General features: G+C 40.1%; 1 protein-coding gene across 23 annotated transcripts in view; it reads right to left on the reverse strand.

Annotated features, from left to right (window-relative positions):
• CCDC91 (coiled-coil domain containing 91) overlaps positions 1 to 25,842 on the reverse strand; it is a 221,690-nt gene that overhangs the window by 126,407 nt on the left and 69,441 nt on the right. For 21 of the 23 annotated variants that reach the window (XM_048052773.2, XM_048052791.2, XM_048052778.2 and 18 more), the window contains one exon: positions 12,533 to 12,610. The exons of the other annotated variants lie outside the window; for them this stretch is intronic. In XM_048052773.2, the coding sequence (XP_047908730.2) occupies positions 12,533 to 12,610 (78 nt within the window). The remainder of the gene's footprint in view (positions 1 to 12,532; positions 12,611 to 25,842) is intronic. 23 annotated transcript variants of the gene reach the window in all.

The raw sequence follows: 25,842 nt of genomic DNA on the forward strand, positions 1-25,842 counted from the left end.
TGGGGATTCTTATTTGCAGAGTGGAGGAGAGGTTCTGGTGTCTGTAAACTATATGGTTTAAGTGTATGATAAGATAGTTTAAATGTTAGCATTCATTATTCATTTCAGACAATTGATATCTTCTACTTGTTACTTTGACACATAAATAAATCACATGACTGATGCAGATCATATTCCATCACCAAAATGTTTTATATTTCCCATTCATTTGCTCTGGCCATAAGTACATGAACAACTTTAAGTGTGTTTTTAAACAAAAAAAATAATCACATTGTTAATGGACAATTCCCGCATATAACTAACTAGGCACAGTATGGCTGTGTAAGCAACATATGAATATTACAAATTACAAGATTTGTATGATGACAATGACAGCAAAGCAAGTATTCTTCTGAAGCTTAAGCTATCAGAAACTTTCTAAACCATTCTAACAATCTTGTGTCTTCCCTTCTTTCTTATCACTCTCCTAACCCCCAAAAAAGCTACCAGATAATTGATCCTGCTTTTTCTTCACTAACCAAAAATGTCTGGTGACTTCTGACATAAAAAGAATGAAACCCCTTAAGAACATGTTCTCCAAAGTGTCTTCATATCCGTTTTAGCTTTATGTATGACTGGTTATAAACATCACACAAACCATTCTTTCTCCAAAATATCATCAAAACCCTCACACATTTAAATGACAGTACAAAATATTTTTAAATTGGTCTGCCAGAAAGATTAAAAGTTAGTCCATCTTCATTTTATAAACTGGAATTTCATCAAAACAAAATAAACCTAAGTGAATTAGTCCAAACCCTTGTTTGAGCTTGGATGAAGAGAACACTTGAATTTTCAGTTTCCTACATTAGAATAATTTTGGAAGACACTAAACTGAAACTACATTCAAACATCATAATAAGAACTTCTTGAGTATCCTCAGGGGAATACACATCTTATTTACTCTACTATATGCTTTAACAATGGTCAGATTTGGTTTGTATAACAAGTTCAGAAAAATTCCCACAATGCTAAAAGTCTTGTTCCTTTGTATAATTAGGTAGTCCTGGAACATAATTAATAACATTCTACATGTACTGTGGGAACTCTAGAGAACAGCATCACTGAATACAGACTAGAGACTGAAAAACTGTACTGTTCAACCTGAAAAGTTTAAATATCAGAAAATATAATTGCAATTGGACTAAAGATACAGATGTTCAAAAAATTTATCCTGCGCTTCTGCAAGTTGTTTTAGGTAGACAGTATTCTAAAATTTATCCACAAATTCATCCTCAAATCGAGGCAAAAGTGTGATAATTAGACTTTTACCAAAAACCAAAGCACATACACTTGGGCCTATTTTTAGTATAAATACCCATTTTTTTTTAAATATATACAATTTTTAATATATATCCATTTACCCAACACCAGTCCATTCTGTTTTAATTCTACTGACAGTAGAAACCACAGCTGCTTGCCTAGACCAGGATTTGTTGTAGGCCAAAAGCTAGAGTTTAGGAGAAACCTTTTTGAAACATATAGCCAAAATATAACTACTGCCCCCAAATAAATTCCAAACAGTAACAAATTGGCAAATCTCTCTCTCACAATCTCTTCTTTTTTATAGGAGTAAAAATTTGTCAGGAGAAAAAAAAAAGCAAGCGGGAGAACAGAATAGAGTTTATTGTCCTCTTTCATTCCTTTTGAAAAACAGTATAAAAGTCTTTATAATACCTGCAGAAAAAATAGACTTCTCAGGTATAGCATTATTTGAAAACATTAAACTAATTCAAATGAAACATCAGGATGAAGTGCTCATCATGATGTACAGGCTGCTGCATTATGTTCTATGAGTTAGTTAAAAGTAATCATGAAAATCCTTAGCGAATCCAAATAAATATTCTCTCCAATTTCTTTCTCCTGCTCAAACATCATTCATTTGCTTCAGTAACTAAGTATAAGCCAGTATATCAAATACCGTCTTTAGTTCAAAACTGAAAAGTCCAAATGCCTAAAACAAGCAATTTAAAAATATATAAATAAAGTTACCTAGTTGAAAGTAAAGTTACCATACTACTTCAAACACGAACTATATTAAATGCTAGTGTTAATTTCAGCAATAGTATATAAGAACTGTTATGCTTCATAGCATTAGAAAATGACCATCTCATTCAGTATCTTTTCTCCACCACTAACCAATTCCTACTAATTTATTTGAGGGCAAAATACAATTAACCGATTGCTGAATGATAAAACAGATAGGACGCAATCAAAATTCTTCCGTGATCCTGGGAGATGATACACTAAATAAAATGTTATATTTGATTTTCCATGTTGTAAACCAGTTCTTATCTAATGCACATACTATATAAACAAAACTCTTTTCCAAAATGTCTTTTTCAACAGAATACAAATTACCCACTTAAGGCACTGCATATTTTATGATCAGGCTATTTTCAGGTGAGCATTCCTTTAAGTTAAATAAAATACGATCATTTTATGTGCTACAGAATAAAGATATATATATATATATATATATATGTTGTACAAATGAATATTAACCAAAATGAAAGCAATTATACTCCTGCTTAGGTCAGAGTCCACTTGGAATTTACAATGACGTGGGCCCTAATGAGATAAAAGTTGTGATGAATGGGCTGAATTGTTTCTACTCATAGTTGTGTTAGAATGTGTTACTAAAGCTTTAACATTGCTCCTGCTATAAAATTTTATATATCAAGTCAAACAGTATCTCTCATGTAAAATTCTTCTCAGACGTTACACGAAGTCAAGACATTTTGATATGCATCACAGTATGAAAAAGTTTCATGGTTTCACTAACCACTCTCCTGCCTACAGGGTGCACTGGATTTTAGGCTGGTGTTTCAAAGACGTAATGTACAAGATATCTGAATCACTTATAAGGACAGGGTAACATGTTTCTGTGAAGTGGTATAATATAACTTCAGTTTCATTTGCAGTTGGTTTTGGTATAGCAATAATGACTAACAACTACAGTTTGAATACTATACTGAGTTTATCTAGGTATTTATCTTTACTGGCATGTGAGTTTAAGGATTTATTTTCCACAAAACACTCTTTTCCTCAGGCTCCTGTTAGAAATGAACTTCAAACTCACTCAATCAAACCTTTGCAGTATTATAACTTCTTAGAATCTTACTCATTGTTCTAGGGTCACAACTACATGTAATATCATCCTTACTAAAAAAGGAGTGATATTTCGTCATTTTTACAATTACTTTTAAAATATTATCATCACTGTGGTATGAGTACTCCTACATTATAAAAATAAGGAATATCTTTTCCTAGCCATCAGTTCGTCATGACACGAAACAGTTCTGTATTATATTGAAGGCCCACTTATGAATTCTGTGCAACTTACACGGACGAGTATAGACATTGGAAATGAAATGCAAGCCCTTGTAACAACTCTTAAAATTCTCTTTTCTTTAAGTGTAAGGCCTTTTTTAGTTAGAGGGTAACTGTTAAGTTCAGAGGACTATTATCAACACAAAGATTTCAGAAAGACAATCTGAAGTCATCCCCCCATCTCATATTATGAAGTTGGGTCTCTTCATACATTCTGGAAAGAACTAAAAAAAAATCCGAAAATGAAAACTGATAGACAAAACTCTTACTGTAGGAGGGGATTGAAAGGACTTTCCATCTTAGAGCCATTTCCATAAAAGGAAACCCACATCAGATTCATGCAAGCTATCTTTCAGGCTAATAATTGTTTAAAATAATCCAAGTAAATAAATACTATTAAATAAATACACCTGCCTGTAATGTCACACAAAATCACAGAATCACAGAATCACAGAATCATCTAGGTTGGAAGAGACCTCCAAAATTACCTAGTCCAACCTCTGACCTAACACTAACAAGTCCTCTGCTGAACCATATCACTAAGGGCTACATCTAAACGTCTCTTAAAGAATTCCAGGGATGGTGACTCAACCACTTCCCTGGGCAGCCCATTCCTATGCCTAAAAACCCTTTCAGTAAAGAAGTTCTTCCTAATATCCAACCTAAACCTCCCCTGGTGCAACTTTAGCCCATTCCCCCTCGTCCTGTCACTGGGCATGTGGGAGAATACACCAACCCCCACCTCGCTACAGCCTCCTTTAAGGTACCTATAGAGTGTGATAAGGTCGCCCCTGAGCCTCCTCTTCTCCAGGCTGAACAATCCCAGCTCCCTCAGCTGCTCCTCGGAAGACTTGTTCTCCGGATTGCTCACCAGCTTCGTTGGACTCACTCAAGCACCTCCATGTCCTTCTTGTAGCGAGGGGCCCAAACCTGAACACAGTACTCGAGGTGCGGCCTCAGCAGAGCCGAGTACAGGGGGACAATCACTTCCCTAGACCTGCTGGCCACACTGCTTCTTTTACAAGCCAGGATGCTGTTGGCCTTCTTGGCCACCTGAGCACACTGCTGGCTCATATTCAGCCGACTATCAACCAATACTCCCAGGTCATATACTTCAAAGCTTAAACAAAATGATATGATATATATGATATGGTGAGAAGTACAAACAAAACAGATTAAAAATCTTAATTTGTCTATTTACATAACTATGACAATTTCAGAACAAAAGCTTAATTAAACAAGCAAAGGAAAAATCTTTATCGTTTGTGGTAAATACTTTAATATGTGACATGATCCCACAAGCGTCATTTCCAAGATCTACATCTACTTTTTTTTTTTTTTTTTTTACTGTAGTTAATTACTACGGAATTAAAGGAATTACTACGGAATTACTAAGGAATAAAAGTTTAAAAAAATAATGACACGAAAGACAGAAGTTAAACAAAATTAAGTAAATGTGAAAAGGGGAAATTTTGCCTACACAGAACGGTAAGTTCATTTTTTGTTTTCCTGTTTTTTAATACAAATTTCATGACTATGCGTTATGTTCCTTTTAACAAATAAACCATCTATAAGAATAGTAGGTGCCTAACAAAGTTTATGGTTTTTGAGGATACAAGTATCTAATGGTCTCTGTTAATGGATTTCCCAGAATATTTGGTGAACTAACATTTCAAAGGTAATGGCAGTGATTCTAAGGGCATTGGTACCTTCAAGGTCTTGGAATTAGATCATTCCGTATTTCCACTTGTGTAAGCTCCATTCTCTACACAGTTGCCATCTTAAAATGGGGAAAGGAATTGAGAGGGTTTGGTCTTAAGCTTGAACGTCATGTCTGCCTAGGGCTAAGATAGCAATGGAAGACCAACATGCTGAAATGGTCCACTCGGACCACTGGTCCAATTGGACCACTCTCATGACTGAAGTGCTGCAATGTCTGGCTATAGGCTCTTCAGAAGGGACAGGCAGCACAGAAGGGGTGGTGGTGTGGCTTTCTATATTAGAGAGTGTTTTGATGTTGTGGAACTTGAGGCTGGGAATGATAAGGTTGAGTCCCTATGGGTTAGGATCAGCGGGAAGGCCAACAAGGCAAGCATCCTGGTGGGGGTCTGTTACAGACCGCCGAACCAGGATGAGGAGACGGATGAGGAGTTCTACAGGCAGCTGGCAGAAGTTGCAAAATCGTAAGCGCTTGTTCTTGTGGGGGACTTCAACTTCCCAGACATATCCTGGAAGCATAACACAGCCCAGAGAAACCAGTCTAGGAGGTTTCTGGAGAGCATGGAAGATAGCTTCCTGACGCAGCTGGTTAGAGAGCCTACCAGGGGAGGTGCCCCGCTAGATCTTCTGTTCACAAACAGTGATGGACTGGTGGGAGATGTGGTGGTCAGGAGCTGTCTTGGGCAGAGTGACCACGAAATGGTAGAGTTCTCTGTTCTTGGCGAAGTCAGGAAGGGGACCAGTAAAACCGCTGTCTTGGACCTCCAGAGGGCTGACTTGGAGCTGTTCAGGACACTGGTTGGCAGAGTCCCTTGGGAGGTGGTTCTGAAGGGCAGAGGAGTCCAGGAAGACTGGGCTCTCTTCAAGAAGAAAATCTTAATGGCTAAGGAGTGGTCTGTCCCCACGTGCCCAAAGACGAGCTGGCGCAGAAGAACACCGGCCTGGCTGAACAGAGAGTTGTGGCTCGGGCTTAGGAGAAAAAAGAGTGTTTATAATATTTGGAAAAGAGGGCAGGCCACTCAGGAGCACTATAAGGATGTTGCGAGGCTATGCAGGGACAAAATTAGAAAGGCCAAAGCTCATCTGGAGCTCAATCTGGCTACTGCCATTAAAGATAACAAAAAATGTTTTTACAAATACATCAACACAAAAAGGAGGACTAAGGAGAATCTCCATCCTTTACTGGATGCGGGGGGAAACTTAGTTACAAAAGATGAGGAAAAGGCTGAGGTGCTTAATGCCTTCTTTGCCTCAGTCTTTAGCGGCAAAACCAGTTGTTCTCTGGATACCCACTACCCTGAGCTGTTGGAAGGGGATTGGGAGCAGGATGTGGCCCTCACTATCCATGAGGAAATGGTTGGTGACCTGCTACAGCACTTAGATGTACACAAGTCAATGGGGCCAGATGGGATCCACCCGAGGGTACTGAGAGAACTGGCGGAGGGGCTGGCCAAGCTGCTTTCCATCATTTATCGCCAGTCCTGGCTATCAGGGGAGGTCCCAGTCGACTGGTGGCTAGCAAATGTGACGTGCATCTACAAGAAGGGCTGAAGGGTAGACCGGGGAACTATAGGCCCGTTAGTTTGACCTTAGTGCCATGGAAGCTCATGGAGCAGATTATCTTGAGTGTCGTCACGCAGCACTTACAGGGCAACCAGGCGATCAGGCCCAGTCAGCATGGGTTTATGAAAGGCAGGTCCTGCTTGACGAACCTGATCTCCTTCTATGACCAAGTGACGCACCTAGTGGATGAGGGAAAGTTTGTGGATGTGGTCTATCTTGACTTCAGTAAGGCTTTTGACACCGTTTCCCACAACATTCTCCTCAAGAAACTAGCTGCTCATGGCTTGAACTGGTGTACGCTTCGTTGGGTTAAAAACTGGCTGGATAGCCGGGCCCAAAGAGTCGTGGTGAATGGAGTCACATCCAGTTGGAGGCCGGTTACTAGTGGAGTCCCCCAGGGCTCAGTACTGGGGCCAGTTCTCTTTAATATCCTTATCGATGATCTGGATGAGGGGATTGAGTGCACCCTCAGTAAGTTTGCAGACGACAACAAGTTAGGTGCGTGTGTCGATCTGCTCGAGGGTAGGAATTATCTGCAGGAGGATCCGGATAGGATGAACCAATAGGCTGAGGCCAACTGCATGAAGTTCAACAAGGCCAAGTGCCAGGTCCTGCACCTGGGGCACAACAACCCCAAGCAGCACTACAGGCTCGGAGATGAGTGGCTGGAAAGCTGCCTGGCAGAGAAGGACCTGGGAGTATTGGTTGATAGTTGGCTGAATATGAGCCAGCAGTGTGCTCAGGTGGCCAAGAAGGCCAACAGCATCTTGGCTTGTAAAAAGCAGTGTGGCCAGCAGGTCTAGGGAAGTGATTGTCCCCCTGTACTCGGCTCTGCTGAAGCCACACCTCGAGTACTGTGTTCAGTTTTGGGCCCCTCACTACAAGAAGGACATGGAGGTGCTTGAGCGAGTCCAGAAAAGGGCGACGAAGCTGGTGAGCAATCCGGAGAACAAGTCTTCCGAGGAGCAGCTGAGGGAGCTGGGATTGTTCAGCCTGGAGAAGAGGAGGCTCAGGGGCGACCTTATTGCACTCTATAGGTACCTTAAAGGAGGCTGTAGAGAGGTGGGGGTTGGTGTATTCTCCCACATGCCCAGTGACAAGATGAGGGGGAATGGGCTATGGTTGTGCCAGGGGAGGTTTAGGTTGGATATTAGGAAGAACTTCTTTACTGAAAGGGTTGTTAGGCATTGGAATGGGCTGCCCAGGGAAGTGGTTGAGTCACCATCCCTGGAGGTCTTTAAGAGACGTTTAGATGTTGAACTTAGTGATATGGTTTAGCGGATGACTTGTTAGTGTTAGGTCAGAGGTTGGACTAGGTGATCTTGGATGTCTCTTCCAACCTAGATGATTCTGTGATTCTGTGATTCTGTGAAATATTGTCCGTTTTAGAAGAAAACATTCCTCAAAATATGGGGGAGTGATCAATCAGAAAATGTAACTCATTTTCACATAATGAAAGATACAACAGAACAAAAAGGCCACCACAATAAATCTGCAAAGAGTAATAATCTGCTCTAAATTTAACAATAATATGACCTTTTGATTACTAATCAAATCAAACCTTGTAGTTAAAAACAAAACAAAAAAAAAAAAACAACAAAAAAAAAACTCTTTTGCTTTGTGCACCAAAAGAAACACACTCTCACATGTTTATCAACAGGAAGACGTTTTTACACCAGGAATACAGAATAAGCAAGTAGTTCACTGTTCTACACAGAGTTTCAACACCTAATTAAGAGGATTCTGGGATTATTTTATAGAGCTAATGATGAATGGTTCTGGCATTACATTCACACATAGTAGAAGAACTTTGCTTGAGATGGTACTGGAAAGTGATAATTGGCTAGTATCTGAGAGGATGTGTCATAATTCCAATAGTCATGACTGCAACAGAACCTAATTTGGGCCATGAACAAGCATTTTACTGGAACTATCCACATCAGTTTGTTTTATTAAAACCCAAGAAATGCAAAATAGGACTATGGTAATTGTAAGTAAGATTTTCTTTGCTATGCTTTTTAAACAAATCACAAGACAATGTAAGATGACATTCCACACTCAAGGAAATGGTGGATTAATTAGTTGATACTTTAGAATTACTAAAAATGGAAACCACTTCTTCATATAAATTATTTGTACTAGTGTAGCAGAGCCTTAAGCCCTAAAAAACACATATTTCAACACTAAATGAAGCATGGCTAATCATAAGCAAAATAAGAAAGTCTGTAACTTCCACAATTTATATTTCACTAGAAGGATTAATCAGATTTATTTTACACTCCTAAACTAAACAAATGCTATACGTAAGGCTCCTCACTCATGAGCATGAATCAGCAATGTTAAAAATGTTAGTGTCCAAAGAAGAAAAAAAAAAAAAAGGAGAAAAAAGGAGTGTCCAAAGGAAACAAATATGGTGAAGGGCCTAGAGGGGAAGACGTGAGGAGGTGAGGAGTGGCTGAGGTCCCTTGGTTTGCTCAGCTTAGAGCAGAACGGGCTGAGGGGAGGCCTCATGGTGGCCTGTAGCTCCCTCACGAGGGGAGCGGAGGGGCAGGCGCTGAGCTCTGCTCTCTGGGGACAGCGACAGGACCCGAGGGAATGGCATGGATCTGGGACAGGGGAGGGTCAGGCTGGGTGTTAGGGAAAGGTTCTGCACCCAGGGGGTGGTCAGGCACTGGGACAGGGCAGTGGTCACAGTACCGAGCCTGCCAGAGTTCAAGAATCGTTTGGACAACACTGTCAGACATAGAGCCTGTTTTTTTGGGTGGTCCTTTGGAGACCCAGGAGTTGGACTTGATGATCCTTGTGGGTCCCTTCCAACTCGGATATTCTATGATTCTATGACTCATTCACTTCAGGAGAAAAAAAAATCTTAACCCTTGCTCCATATTGAAATATTAACCATGAATGAAGAGTTTAAAAGAATCCATGAGATTTTTCTCAAAACCATAGAACAGGTTTGCCTTCACTAAATTCTCTAATGATTCACTTCACTGTAATTCCACATCTTTTCCCCCACATGGTAAAGGCTTACTAAAAAGGTATTTAAGCTGTAAGAGAAATATATATATTTAAGCTAGCATACTTTTTTGATTTTCCTGCTAACCCATTGCATGTTTGCAGAAAAGGTTGGTAGCCGTATTTTACACAGAGGCTGGCATATCTGATGTTATTTCTCCTCGGAGTACTGTGATCTCATTGACAAAAATATGGCAACTAACCAATGAGGCAACAGGAAGACTTGTATGAAGTATATTCATGCCACGGTTCCCTGGTATTAAAGAATGTCTTTATGTAACTTGAATATAAACAGTCTATGAGAAATAATATGCTAAATATAAATATTTCTTAGAATCACAGTATTCAATTAAAAGCCTAATCTTTTGTACCAAATCATAGAAACTGAAAAATGTAAATCCTCTTTTCCAGATGGTAAATCAGATCTTCAGAGCTGATGTTGACTTGTAAAATATTTTTTAAAAAAACAATATAGCACATAAGTATATCCCTTTACCCAGCTATACATGAAGAGGTTATTCCTTAAAAAGGACAATGTTATTCATGCAAACCTCTCCTTTAGCTCACACAAAGGCATTGAAATGGTGAAGACTATCTATTCATTCACTACTATAGAATTTTTGCATTTCACAATTTGCTTATATTTCAGAAATAAAAAGGAGGAAACATAAAAGCCACAGTTACAAATGGCTCACTGTTTTTTTCAAAATAAGGTCACATGGAAACAGACAGATATTTTATACCCAGCCAGTATGAAATGGAAGTGAAAAAGGATGATATACACTATGTGTTTGGAGGGCCATCCAAAGTGGACATTCTGAAGGACACACTCATTTCTCTCTCCTATGAGGAAAGGCTGAGAGAGCTGTGACTGTTCAGCCTGGAGAAGAGAAGACTTGGGGTGGGTGGGGGGAATCTCATCAACATATACCTGAAGGAAGGGTGCAAACACAGCGCATAGCTAGGCTCTTTTCAGTGGTACCCAGTGACAGGACAAGAGGCAATGGGCACAAACTGGAACACGGGAGGTTCCCTCTGAACATCAGGAAGCACTTGTGTTCTGTGCAGTTGACAGAGCACTCGAACAGGTTGCCTAGAGAGGTTGTGAAGTCTCCCTCCTCAGAGATATTCAAAAGTAGTCTGGACATGGTTCTGGGCGACCTGCTCTAGGTGGCCCTGCTTGAGCAGAGGGGCTGTAACAGTTGACCTGCAGAGATCCCTTCCAACCTAAACCATTCTGTGATTCTGTCATTTGAGAACTTCCATTGTAAAAAAAAAAAAAAATCCCAAAGGAGTAAGAAGAAGGGAAAAGAAATGCAACAATTCTCCTGAAGCAAAATGAGGAAGGTCTGGAGAAAAGGGACATCACAAATGAACATGCTTAACTTCTCTCAGGAATGAAAACTTTTGAAACTTCTTTCTGAATAGGTTCCTTTTTGATGAAATTAACATAAGTTATATTGATGAAGAAAGACATTTTTCTACAGGTAGTCCAATTTCAATATTGACTAGAACACTGCTAACAATTATTAGCAAAATTATTAAATGGTATTCTAGTTACAAGTTGTTGCAAATCTGTTTCATGTTTTATACTTTTCTGAAGCCTACTACATAGACTGTCTTCAAGTCGGTGGTCCACAAAGCATCAGCAGGTCCTCTACATAGTGTAACTTTCTGAGATTTGGAACTTGGTAGGCCTACCTTACACATAAGGAGCAGAGGCCAAACAAAACAAACAAAAAAACAAACAAACAAACAAACCACCTTTTTGAATAGCACTTAGATTTCAAATTTTGTGGCAGACTTGCAATCTGGCACAGATGGCTCTCCTGGAGCTGCAGATCCCGACAACTCCAGAAAGAAAAATACATTGTGAGTAAGTTTTGGATATTTCCTGAAAATAAAGAAGCCTACCCTCCCCAGCAGAGTATTGCAGGCTTCTTAATAAGCTTCTAGACTCAAGCTTTCAGTTTATTGCTTGAATCAGATGACACAGCCTCAATCCAATCCTTTTTAGTTTGCCAGTTCCATTCCAAACCTGACTAACAACATTGTCAGTTTAGTGTTCCCAGCTTCCAATTGCATACCAGGTTTCATGTCTCCCTTAACATTCTCAGCAAGAGCCTTATCTTCCATTTCCTATTATCAGTTTCTTTGTCCAGTCGGATCTTCTTTACCTCTATTAAGTCTAATTAGAATCCTTTGCCATTCCTACACCTGATGATTCACCTAAGATGATTCAGTTTTTATCTGAAATAATAATAATCTCTGTTTTTGAATCAGTTTTGTGCATTTCTTATTAGCAAGTTTTAGTAACAGTACAAAAGACACATTTATCCTCCGCAATAACGTCCAGTTCTTGTATCTTACTGGCTCAGCACAAATAGGAACAGCATGAGAGGTTTAAAGATTCTGCCTTAATTTATACTGATCTTCTTATCTTAGTGCTGTATAGATAAAATAAACAAACAAAACTGCTCAATTGCTCTGTAAGGCTGTTTTCCTTCAAGTACAGATTGTTGAGACTGGAGAGGTCCAAAATGTAGTTAATGTGATAAACAATCAAAACTGAAGTTTACCACAACTGATTGAGAATTTTTGTTTTATTCCAGTTTCAAGTTTCGTCACTTGGCTAACATGCTTTATCTGAAGTTTCCCAACGTGCAGAGTGAAAAAACATGTCATGTAAAATTTCAGGTCAAACAGAATAAATTGGAAACAACTGAAAATACAAATATAAATGAATTTTATAATGAAAGAGGCCGAGCAACCAAACTAGCTAATACTAAAGAAGACTGCCGGTAGTGCATACTTATTATATGATGTTACACTGGAAATTGTGCTAACTTGACAACTTGTTTACCTTGAATTCTTCAACAATAATACTCAAAGCTTCATGTCCAGCTTGTCTCATATCTTCTAACTCCTGCTTATGCTTTTCCTGTACAAAAATATGAAAAGATTATATACAACATATACACATGACATAATACTAAGAAAGTAAAGACCAAGTATTCTCCTCATTTTTGCTATCTTTCATGAAGAAATGTACACCTCTAGTATTTTTGGATATTGTATATATGCTCAATTCAACTTGTTCTGAATATTAAACTTTTTTATTTCTTAATTTTACTTTAGTACTTCCCAGATCATTCTAAATGGTTCTGTTTTCTTTTCTTTTTCTTTTTTTTTTTTTTTCTATTTTGTTTCTCTGATTTCTCTGTGGGTTTTTTTGTGTGTTTTTTTTTTTTTGATACATCTGTGGGCAGTAGGACTTCTGAAGCACTCTCTTAGCAAAGATAAAAACAAAATTGTAACTTTAAAATGTTGCTGTAATGTTACCTACTGACTAGGTTACTAATACATTTCAATGTTTTGATTATTAGATTCAGCTTTCTCAGAACATCAAACCCTTATCCTGCTCAGCACATCTTTTTCTATCTTTTCATCTTTTTTAATTCTTAAGGTTCTCAGGAAGTCTTCTTGCATAAGGCATTCTGAATATGTTTTTCAAATAAAACTATTTTAGCCACAGTAGTATGTAATAATATCTGTGGACAGTAAGATTCTATTTTTTTTGCCTTTATATAAAAATGTTTCTCCTATGGTTTACAATGTCTGCAATATGAACACTTCATTAAATTCTCAGCATTTAACTCCTATCAACGAGCAGCTCTGCTTTTTCAAATCATCAATGAGTAAAACTATGAAAAACTTTCCCTGCTCCCTCATTCTTCACGTGAATGATCTTTTCTTAAATCAGACTGTACTGTAGATGATGTGTTTTCTGCACCAGTTTTCCAATGTGATTTAAAACAAAGACATCATGAACCTTATCTTGCAGCTATTACAGAGCAACACCATACAGAACCTGCACCACAGATCTATTGTTTGGAATGGAATTCAAGTAGAAATGAATAAAATTCTTTGTTTTCTAAAAGTTTCATGTTCAAAGTAAAACAAAAAAAACAATGAGTATCAAACAAAAACTGTTCAATTTCATTATGAAAGGCCATGTAACACCATTAAGAACAAATTCATCAGTCTGTAACTCCACTAAATTTGATTAGAAACTTCTGCTCAGTTATTCACTTCCTTTCTACTGAAAGGGCCATCTTTGCAAAAAGTCTGAAATTATTATATGAAATTATATATACTTATTATTGGCACAATAAAATGAAACATTCAGATTTTCTTGAATAAAACTGTTTTATTTGTTTGTGAAGCCCTGCAAGAGCAACTGAAATGAAACAGAAAAACAAAAGATGGAAATATTTTGAAGTGTAAATAAACAAAGTATTACTTTGAATAACAATACACAACACCTGTGTACATCAGTTTAATTGCGTTGAGATACATAGATATCACTGACACCATAAGTAAGTAAATTCAGATGTTTTGCATTAAAAAATGCTGAGATGGTCATATTTTTTACAGAATAATTCTACAGAATTGGTTGAAGAGAAAAATATGATCTAGTGTTTAACTCCAAAGCTCCATGTCACAGTGAAATAAGCTCACTGTGAAAAGTGAACAGAAAAACAAACAAACAAAAAAAAAACAGAAAAAGAAAAGAGAGAGAGAAAGCAGTAAGTACTAAAAAAGCATAACAAGGATTCAAAAGTATGATAAAAGGAATTCTATAGAATGAGGATATTCATTTTCACTATGTATTCTAACAGAAAAAATACTGAAGAGAAAGCATCCCATGCTGAGAAAAGCCTTTAAATGAGAAAAGATATAACAATAAGATTTCCGTTAAAGATCCATCAGAACTACTTTAAATGCAACAGTGTGTGGTGGTTTTACTCAGGTGGGCGGCCGAGCTCCACCACAACCACTCTCTCACTTTCCCTCCTCAAAGAGGAATGGGGAGAAAATATGATGAAAAGGGCTCAAGGGTTGAGATAAGGATGGGGAGATCACTCAGCAATTATCATGACATGCAAAACAGACTCAGCATAGGGAGACAGTAAGATTTATTGCCTATTAATAACAAGCCAGAGAAATGAGAAACAAAGGAAAGAAACCAAAAGCACCTATCCCCCATCCGCCCTCTTCCACCTCCTCCCCCAAGTGGCGCAGGGGAATGGGGGCTATGGTCAGTCTATAGCGCTTCTTCTATACCACTCCTTCTCAGTCACCCTTGTCCCCTGTGCTGTGGGGTCCCTCCCACGGGATGCTGTCCTTCCCAAACTGATCTGGCGTGGGCTTCCCACAGGCAGCAGCTCTTTAAGAACTGCTCCAGATATGGGTCCGTACCATGGGGTCCATCCCTCAGGGGGTCCATCCCTCAGGAGCAAACTGCTCCAACCTGGGTCCCCCACGGGCAGCAGCTCCTGCCAGGTCACCTGCTCCTGCGTGGTCTCCTCTCCACGGGCTACATATTCACAGCTACATTACCACAAATTACCACTAGCAAATACACTATGATTAAAAAGGCAAGCATTGTATATAGATAAAAAGCTATTGCAATATTACCAGGAAACAAATTTTTATATGTAGTAGATATCTGGGGAATAGTACAGATTAACAGTTGCAGCAATTAGAGGTATGAAGGCAATTAGATGCAGTAAAAAATAGTAATATAGTAGCAAATACAGATTAGCTACAGATTAGCATAGGTTCAACAAGTTATCAACACTATTGTACTGAATATACTTATGGATTGTGAAGTTATCAATATTAAAACAACTACACTTATGACAGGTTATAAATATCGACTACTTATGGCAGATTATGTACATAAATACAACTTTAATAAAACTACTGATATCGCATCAAACCGATCTCAGAAGTGGAGGTGGGAGAGAAGGACAATGCCAAATCAACCTCAGAGGGATCTAATTACAAAATACTGACCTCAAAATGGTCTAATTACAAACAAACAAACAAACCAAAAAACTCAGGAAAGACAGATAATCAGAAATAGGCTCAGGAGCAGGACCAAACAAATAACAAAGTTTTACTTCAAATATAATCTGCATTACAGAGTTTGGAGACAGACAGGCCTCCACAGCAAAGGTAAAATTTGTTTAGGATGTCCTATAGGAAAGCACAGGGCATTTTTCAGAGAGAAAGGTTCCATTCTGGACAGAAAAACAGCAATTTTTATATCTCTGAGACATAAGAGGGCATAGGATACCACCTCTTAGAGCAGCCAACAGATGCTGCTAATTTGTTTCACCCGAAAGAACCAATAGATGAGGTTTCCTATTCTCTCACACAAAACGTTTTTACTTTTCCCAGACTATTTTCTGCTTTTCAGATGGTACGTTGCTGTTCCAGTTCCTTATTTTTACCTTTATGGATGGTATCCTCAGGATGTCCCCATTTCTTAGGTACTCAGCTGCACCTCAGGAGGCCAGTGGTACCTTCCAAATATACTCCTGGTTCATGGGTAAGCAGTTTTCAGGTTGGAAGGCATTTTCTTCTGTGAGTGTTTTAGCAGACATTTTCTGTCAGTATTGTTCCCATTAGGGCCAGGTCATATTTATGGCTGCTCCTGTCAGTACAGTACCCCTCACTGGCATTGTTGGGCAAATCCAGGTGCAAAGCAAAAAATTTAGTCTGTCTTCTTACAATAAATTTCTCAAGTTTTTCAGAATTAGTAATTTGTCCAAAGTCACAAGACAAATGGGTACAACTACGAACACAGAGGTATAACCATGAACATGAAGATCCCATCCAATGCTAGAGTATCTACTTTAAATATTCCCTAAAGTAAAGGAAATGAATCATTAGTAAAGAATAGTAAGGAATCAGAGTGCTAGAACTGACACAAACAAAACTATGCCTGTGAAAGTGTTAGAAGAGAGAATGAAAGTGCATTATCGTGAGTACCTATACAAAAGTTTAAGTTCCTATGGCCACATTCCTTCCAAGTAAGGGCTTCATCCAATCTGATGAAGTTTGATGTAAATGCTACGCAACAGTGCCTGCTTTACGTGCCCATTTGCAAGAGTGACTTTCAATTCTTTCTAAGGATCTCTGGCATTTTCTTCTGCAAGTCTGTAAAATACCATTTCAAAATCTTTTTGATGTATCAGTCAATGGGATGTGCACTTGTTCCTTGTACTATCTAATAAGGCCACGAAAGATCACTTTAAAAAATTCATTCTGGAAGTATATTAATTGATTTACCATCTAACAATGGAGATGCACCAAAGTTCCTGAGTTTCAAGCTTTGGCTCTGAACACCAGAGAAACATTCAGAGAAGAACAGCATATTAATGTGACAAGCAATGATAATGGCAATTCTTTACAAATCCTCTGTATAAATACATATTTTCCACAGGAACATGAGTTTAATGAGTGTATGTAACTACTCTTAAAATTCATAGAATCACAGAATATCCCAAGTTGGAAGGGACCCATAAGGATCATCGAGTCCAACTCCTGGCTCCACACAGGTCCACTCAGAAACTCATACCATATGACTAAGAGCACAGTCCAAACACTTCTTAAACTCTGACAAGCTTGGTGCTGTGACTATGTCCCTGGGGAGCCTGTTCCAGTGCACGACAACCCTCTTGGTGAAAAACCTCTTCCTGATATCCAGCCTGAACATCCCCTGACACAGCTTGACCCCATTCCCACAGTTCCTATCGCTTGCTACTAAAGAGAAAAGATCGGTGACTGCCTCTCCACTCCCCCTCGTGAGGAAGCTGTAGACTGCGATGAGGTCTCCCCTCAGCTTCCTCTTTTCCAGGCTGAACAGGCCAAGTGACCTCAGCCGCTCCTCGTACATCTTCCCCTCTACGCCTTTCACCATCTTTGTAGCCCATCTCTGGACACGCTCCAATAGTTTCACGTCCTTTTTGTACTGTGGTGCCCACAACTGCACATAGTACTCGAGGTGAGGCTGAGTTAAAAAATTAATGCTCTAGACGTAAGAAAGAAAAAGGAAGCTCTGAAAATTCTAAATAGTGTAGATCTGAAATTAAGATGTAATATTCAGATTTCATATTGGACAGAATTTTCACAGAATGGCCGAGGTTAGAAGGGACCTCTGAAGATCACCCAGTCCAATCCCCCCTGCTGAACAGGATCACCTAGAGAACACTGCGCAGGATGGCATCCAGGCAGGCTTTGAATATCTCCAGAGGAGACTCCACAGCCTCTCTGGGCAACCTGTCCCAGTGCTCTGTCACCCTGACAGTAAAGAAGTGCCCCTCATATTCAGATGGAACTTCCTGTGCTTCAGTTTGTGCCTTCTGCCTCTTGTCCTGTCACTGGGCACCACTGAAAAGAGTCTGGTTCCATCCTCTTGACACCTTCCCTTTAGATATCTATATACATTGCTGAGGTCTCCCTTCAGTCTTCTCTTTTCCAGGCTGAACAGGCTCAGTTCTCTCAGCCTGTCCTCGTATGACAGGTGCTCCAGTCCTCTAATCATCTTAGAACTCCTCTGAACTCACTCCAGTAGCTCCATGTCCCTCTTGTACCGGGGAGCCCAGAGCTGGACACAATACTCCAGGTGAGGCCTCACCAGGGCTGAGCAGACGAGGAGGATCACCTCCCTTGACCTGCTGGCAACACTCTTCCAAATGCGCCCCAGGATACCGTTGGCCTTCTTGGCCACAAGGGCACATTGCTGGCCCATGGTCAGCTTGCTGTCCACCAGGACTCCCAGGCCCCTCTCTGCAGAGCTGCTCTCCAGCAGATCAGCCCCCAGCCTGCACTGGTGCTTGGGGTTATTCCTCCCTAGGTGCAGGATCCTGCACTTACCCTTGTTGAACTTCATGAGGTTCCTCTCAGCCCATCCCACCAGCCTGGTGAGGTATCTCTGAACGGCAGCGCAGCCCTCTGGGGTAACAACCACTCCTCCCAGCTTCATGTCCTCAGTAAACTTGCTGAGGGTGCACTCTGTTCCAGGTCGTTGATGATTAAGTTGAACAAGACTGGACCCAGTATGGACCCCTGGGGGACACCGCTAGTTACATGCCCCCAGCTAGACTCTGCACCACCAAGCTCAACACTCTGAGCTCTGCCATCCAGCCAGTTCTCAATCCACCTCATCTAGGCCACACTTCCTGAGCTTGTCTATGAGGATGTTATGGGAGACAGTGTCAAAAGCCTTGCTGAAGTCAAGGTAGACCTCTGGTGGTTTTACTCAGGTGGACAGCCTAGCTTCACCACGACTGCTCTCTCACTCCCCCTCCTCAAAGAGGAACGGGGAGAAAATACGATGAAAAGGGCTCAGGGGTTGAGATAAGGACAGGGAGATCGCACAGTAATTATCGTGATGGGCAAAACAGACTCAGCATAGGGAGATAGTAAGATTTATTGCTTATTACTAACAAGCTAGAGAAGTGAGAAACAAAGGAAAGAAACCAAAAGCACCTACCCCCCCCCCCCCCCCCCCAACCCTCTCCCACCTCCTCCCCCCAAGCGGCGCAGGGGAACGGGGGAATGGGGGTTATGGTCAGTCTGTAGCGCTTCTTCTCCGCCGCTCCTTCTCGGTCACTCTCATCCCCTGTGCTGTGGGGTCCCTCCCACAGGATGCATTCCTCCCCGAACTGATCCGGCATGGGCTGCCCACAGGCAGCAGCTCTTCAAGAACTGCTCCAGATATGGGTCTGTACCACAGGGTCCATCCCTCAGGAGCAAACTGCTCCAACCTGGGTCCCCCATGAGCAGCAGTTCCTGCCAGGTCACCTGTTACTGCGTGGTCTCATCTCCACGGGCTACAGCTCTGGCCTGGAATCTGCTCCAGCAGGGGTCTTCCACAGGCCGCAGTCTCTGTCAGTACACATCCACCTGCTCCACCGTGGTCTCCTCCACGGGCTGCACCGTGGAACCCTGCTCCACTGTGGGACCCATGGGCTGCATGGGGACAACCAGCTCCACCATGGTCCTCCCCACAGGCCGCAGCAGACTTCTGCTCTGGTGCCTGGAGCACCTCTCCCCCTCCTTCTTCACTGACCTTGGTGCCTGCAAGGCTGTTCCTCACTCCTCTCACTCTCCCAGCTGCTGTGTGGTGCAGCGTTTTTTTCCCCGTCTTAAATATGCTCTCACAGAGGTGCAAACAACATCACTTATTGTCTCGTCTCTGGTCAACAGTGGGGCCCTTACCTAACATAGGGCAGCTTCTAGATTCTTCTCACAGAAGCCACTCCTATGGCCCCCTGCTACCAAAACCTTGCCACGTAAACCCACTACAATACCACAGACACCACTCTCCCCTCATCTACCCAGCTAGTCATCTCATCATTGAAGGCCATCAGATTGGTTAAGCATGATTTCCCCTTGGTGAATCCATGCTAACTTGCTGATCACCTTCTTATCCTCCACATACTTGGAGATGACCTCCAGAATGAGCTGTTCCATCACCTTTCCAGGGATGGAGGTGAGGCTGACGGGCCTGTAGTTGTCCGGGTCTTCCTTCTTGCCCTTTTTTGAAGACTAGCATGACACTGGCTTTCTTCCAGTCCTCAGGCACCTCTCCTGTTCTCCACGATCTTTCAAAGATGATGGAGAGTGGCCTAGCAATAACACTGGCCAGCTCCCTCAGCACCTGTGGGTGCATTCCATCAGGACCCATGGATTTGTGGATATCAAGCTTGCTTAAATGATCTCTGACCCAATCCTCTTCGACCAAGGCCATGTCCTCCTTTCTCCATACTTTCTCTTTTGTCTGCAGGGTCTGAGATTCCTGAGGGCTGATCTTAGCGGTAAAGACTGAAGCAAAAAAGGCATTCAGCAACTCTGCCTTCTCTGTAACCTTTGTCACCAGGGCACCTGCCTCCTTCAGCAGTGGGCCTACATTTTCTCCGGTCTTCCTTTTTCTACTGATGTATTTGAAGAAGCCCTTCTTATTGTCTTTGACATCCCTTGCCAGATTTAATTCTAAATGGGCCTTGGCCTTCCTCATTGCATCCCTGCATACTCTAACAGTGTCCCTATATTCCTCCCAAGTGGTCTGTCCCTTTTTCTACATGCTGTAAACTTCCTTCTTCTACCTGAGCATTGCCAGGAGCTCCCTTCCCATCCATGCAGGTCTCCTGCCCCCTTTGCTTGCCTTCTTACTCATAGGGATGCACTGGATCTTGAGCTTGGAGGAAGTGATGCTTGAATATTGACCAGCTGTCTTGAACCCCCCTTTCTTCTAGGGCCCTAACCAAGTAGATTCTTCCAAGTAGATCCCTGAAGTGGCCAAAGTTTGTTCTCCTGAAGTCCAGGGTTGCAATCCTACTTCTTTCCCTGCTTCCTCCTCGCAAGATCCTGAACTCCAGCATATTATGGTCACTGCAGCCGAATTGTGTAGAATTCCTGTGTATGGCATGCATGATTTCAGAGTTTTTTGGTTGTTTTATTTTTGTTCTTCCTTTTTTTTTTTTTTTTTTAAATATATATATATATATACACATATAGACAGGAATCAAATTAATTTAGAAGTTTGAAATTTCAGTAAAGTGACCTTCAGAGGACTTTCACCTCCTTGCCCTGTGATGGAACAAATCTCACATCAGAATGCTGACACAAACAGATACTTGGCACATTTTTACTTTATTTTGTGATCAAAGCCTTGATGATCTTTCCAGATAATACTGATAAGGAGGCACGCATTGTGGACACAATACGAAAATAACAGGCAATTTATTATTCAGCAGTGTTTCAGTCTTTTCAGTTTTGTGATTATTACATGATGAAACATCACTATAAAGAATTTATGCGTAAGACAACACATGCTTTAGTGTTAAAATTGCACATGCCTTCAGGAATAGACCAAATAAAGCTTTAATGATGACAATAAGAAAATGGGATTGAACTTGGGATGTTTTCTTATAAACTAAAGCCAAGTGACTCCAGGCTCATTTTCTTTCACTAGGCCCTTGTGAATCAAATCACTGTAGAGCAGACTGATCAGTATGCCTAGTGAGCTTCTGAGAGTTGTGGTCCCCAGAAATGTTAAAGGGCAGAGAGACATCCTGAAATTACTGTGACAGCAAGGATGGTTTTTGGCCACCCAACTTCCAGCTGCTTGTTGCTGACTGACAATTGCATTAGCACTTCTTTTAGATCTTTTTAGCTGAAGTATTTCCTAAATCATTTCCATGTAATTGAATCATCGTTGACATAAGTAGTTTAAAGAGTGTCCTTAACATACCCTGCTTTTCTGTCAAAATGTTGGACATGTTTGCAAATACTGAGAAGGGTGAGGATAACACCTCCCAAAAGGGTACTACGTAAGATCCACAGGAAGATGATGTGTGAGATCCGTTGCAAAGAGGGTACAAAAAGGAAACCTCAAACTGATTTAATTCTAATTACACTGAAATTGATGTATTTTCTGCTACCCTTTTAAGAGGCAGACTGTCTTGAATTGTTGGGGTAAGGGCATGCAACCCACCAACTCTGCACAAATTCCCTTCTAACTTTTCATAGTGGCATGCCAGCACATTTTCCACAGGCTTTAATAGCAATAAGTAGAACTGTATTGGAGAAGAGAAGAAGAAATAGTCACACTTTCTTCTTATTTAATTCAAAACAATCATAACTCTTCCCATTACCAAAAGTGGATGCTTAGAAAAATACTGTGCTAATGCTCCTGACATATCAAAAATAGCACCAGAAGGACTTGCTACTGCAAATTAATGCCACCTGAAAACGCAGCAAATGGTTGCACATCAAATTCACACAATTCAAAATCAATACTTTGTATCATAGTATTGGCCCACAAGAGTAAGCACCAAAATAATTTCACGATTTCAGTCCTATAGTGGGCATAACCAACACACAAACACACCACCAAGCTTTTAAAATAACTGAAGAAATTAATTTTTATCATGTCTATAAAATTTGTGACATTTTCTTCACTGGTATTTTTTTCTCCATGGATTTTTGTCTTGTGATCAGAGCAAATTAATTCTCCATCTTTTTAGTAGGTTATCAGTAATAATTTGTAACACAAAACACAGCAGTAATACAGAGCCAGTATCATACAGCAGTACCATGAGATCACATTTATAGAGGGGGAAAATGATGGACAAAATAAAATCAATTCAGGTAAATACCTCAATTTTTTGCTCATTTTCACTAATCAAATATAATCCATAGAAATAAAATCCTGTGTTTTGGGATCAACCAATATTATGTGCTTCTCGCGTTTTACATTACTTAGTCATAAATCCCGTTTAAAGAAAAACCCATCAGTAAAAACAGGCCAGTAAAATGGTAAGTTAACAAAAAGTACCCATTTTAACTCCGCAGATATTTCTGTAACACCTGTTAACACTCTTACATTACTGTGTATAATGTGCAAGCCAGTTATCTGAGTTCATGCCAACTGCCCAGCTTCTGCAAGGATTTTTATCTCCAGAGTTACCTGCAAGTTCAAGCCAACATCTTTGAAAGTGATACTCTCTCTTCCCTCCTAATTTCTGTATGAACTAAAAAAGGCAAACCATAATTCCTTACATGCAAATAAATTAGAAAGCAAATTCCAAATCTGTCTTTCACAGTTTTTCTGTATACTATTAAATCATTAAGAATCTTCATATTAGACTCAATTCCTCCATTACATCTTTTCCCTCTCCACACAAGTTATCAACTGTCTTAATCCAAATCATCATTTTTAAAGCTAACAAACAACATTTAGTGTCATAATGATTCTGTTAATAAACTGGTAACTTCTTAACAACCCAAGTATAGGCCAAAAAAAAAATTATTTTGAGTACAACAGAACTAAATCACTGAATAAATGAGTTAAACATGATGAGAATCAATCCACAATGTCTCATTAACATACACACTACAGTGTGTTATTGGATATAAGATATAGATTGGTCACTACTTCTATTTGTCTGAAATAATGTGAGTTCTCCAGAACTAAGATACAGGATTGCCTTCAGGTCTTCAGTAAAGCAAATATCTTCACTCTGGTCATATTGTCAGTTTCCTGGTGAAAGACACAGCTGAAAACTTAACAATATAAAAGCAAATATTTTTATAGTATGGAAGGAAAGATTTCAGATTTTCAGATATTACCAACAGAACATGCAGTATGTGCAACTTTAAGTTCAGGAACCAAGGAGGTACTATCATTTATTTTATACAAGCAAATATTATTGTTACCTGGAGTATACAATGACAGAAGAGTTTGAAGTGAATAATGCAGTGAGGTAACAAACAAACTTTCATGTCGTGAGGACGCTTCCTGCTTCATTTGAAATAAGCCAAGCTGGAGCTGAGTGAGTGTGAATGGACCAGTCTGCTGGGAGACATTATGAACGACTGTATGTGAAAAACTATGTAAAGGAAATAGTACAGTAGAGCTTGAGCATACCCACAACTAAGACATAATTATAGTCCCCACAGCATCTGTAACAACTCTTCAAGCATCTGCAGTATATACCATGGATCTTTACTCTGCTACATTTAATACATTAACATTGCGCAAAAAAACAACTACAGTGTATAACTGCTCATTTATTCCATAGCATATAGAGATTCTCCACTGCAGACAGTAACCAAGAAAAGTGAGAAGAGAGCTAAGTAGCAATCAGAACTCATTCATTAATTTGATAACTAAGTGTTCCTAGCATTAATGAACATTTTGCTAGAAAAACTGTATGATATGGTAAATGATTTGCTTCAGGAAGTATTCTCTAACTGCCATCAGGTTTCTAAAATATTACATACAGATCTAATGTATAATCTATATATTATATAGATAAGATGCAGATTCTTGGTAATAGAGCTACAGCTGTGCCAGGGTATCTTATGCCACTGATGCTTTGCTGCTTCCCCACCTTATCTAGATTATGGGACATAATATTCAGAGAAAGGAAAGAAGAAAGAGAAAACAGGAGAACAAACCCAGGGAAACTGACAAAAGAAAAAGCTGGTTACATGGGACACAAAAGACTGAGGTAGTCAATGTTGCCTTTGTGTCAGTCTGCAATAGTAAGGCCAGCCTTACTCAAAAACAAAAAGGAAGCATACAGAGGTTGGAAGCAAGGACAGGTAACGTGGGAGGAGTAGGGAGACATTGTCTGAACATCCAGGGATGAAATTCAGAAAAACCAAACTGGAAATGAATTTGGCAAGGGATATCAAAGGCAACAAGAATGGCTTTTCTAAGTACAAAGATGACAAAAGGAAGACCAGAGAAAATGTGGGCCCACTGCTGAAGGAGATGGTGGATCTTGTCACACGGGTTATGGAAAAGGCTGATGCACTGAGTGCCTTTACTTTACTGGCAAGACGAGCTTCAGGAATCCCAGGTCCCAGAGATGAGGAAAGGCTGGACTGAAGAACAGAGGACTCACCCTTAGCATTGGAAGGTCAGGTCAGGGAACCCTTAAGCAAACTGGATATACCTAAGTCCATGTGCCCTGACTAGATGCACCCATGAGTGCTGAGGGAGCTGGCAGATGTCACAATCACCTTGATACAAAGTTCAGGAAAGAACAATGGTGACAATACGTACCTCTTCTTCCAGTCTTAACTACTTGTCCAACTTGGAATGATCTTAATCTTAAAAAAAAAAAAAAAAAGAAGAAAGAAAGAAAATGCAAACTATATCATCTCTTCTTTTTGTGAAAAAGTAACTGCATTAGGAATTTGAATTTGATACTGAAGTACACAAATCCCCTTGCATCCTTAAAAACAGAACCGATGTTTGAAAATCTGAAGACAACTGATGAAAGGTATGATGTGTAGGTTGAACAAAGTAACATATCTTGCAGGAGAACCAGAGACATAAAAAAACATCGCCTCCCTCAAGCTGTACTAGTTGTTCCATCAGAAAGGTGACAAGAATTTAGATCAGAAGACAGAATGAAGAACAGCCTGGGAAACTAAGCATCAAATCAAGGAGTTTGGGATAATGCCAAGAAAGACAACAGCAAGGCCTTCAGATGACAATCTGCAAGATAAATACCTCTTGACTACGTTGTTCAAAAGAAAAAAGGTTTATGAAATGAAATAGAACACTTGACACTTCGGTCAGATTGCCCAAGCCAGAACACAAACTGCATCTGCAACTTCAACACTTCCCTTGCATCCAGAGAACTGCTATCAAATTATCGACACCTAGGTTTATTTGTTATACATGCCTCAGAAATTCCTAAATAATTTAAGCATGTAGAAAAAACAAAACAAAACAAAACACAAGAGATACACAAGTTACACCTTCATTAAAAACAAGTAGTAAATCAAGGAACT

Source organism: Anser cygnoides, chromosome 1, assembly GCF_040182565.1.
Source record: "Anser cygnoides isolate HZ-2024a breed goose chromosome 1, Taihu_goose_T2T_genome, whole genome shotgun sequence".
NCBI lineage: Eukaryota > Metazoa > Chordata > Aves > Anseriformes > Anatidae > Anser > Anser cygnoides.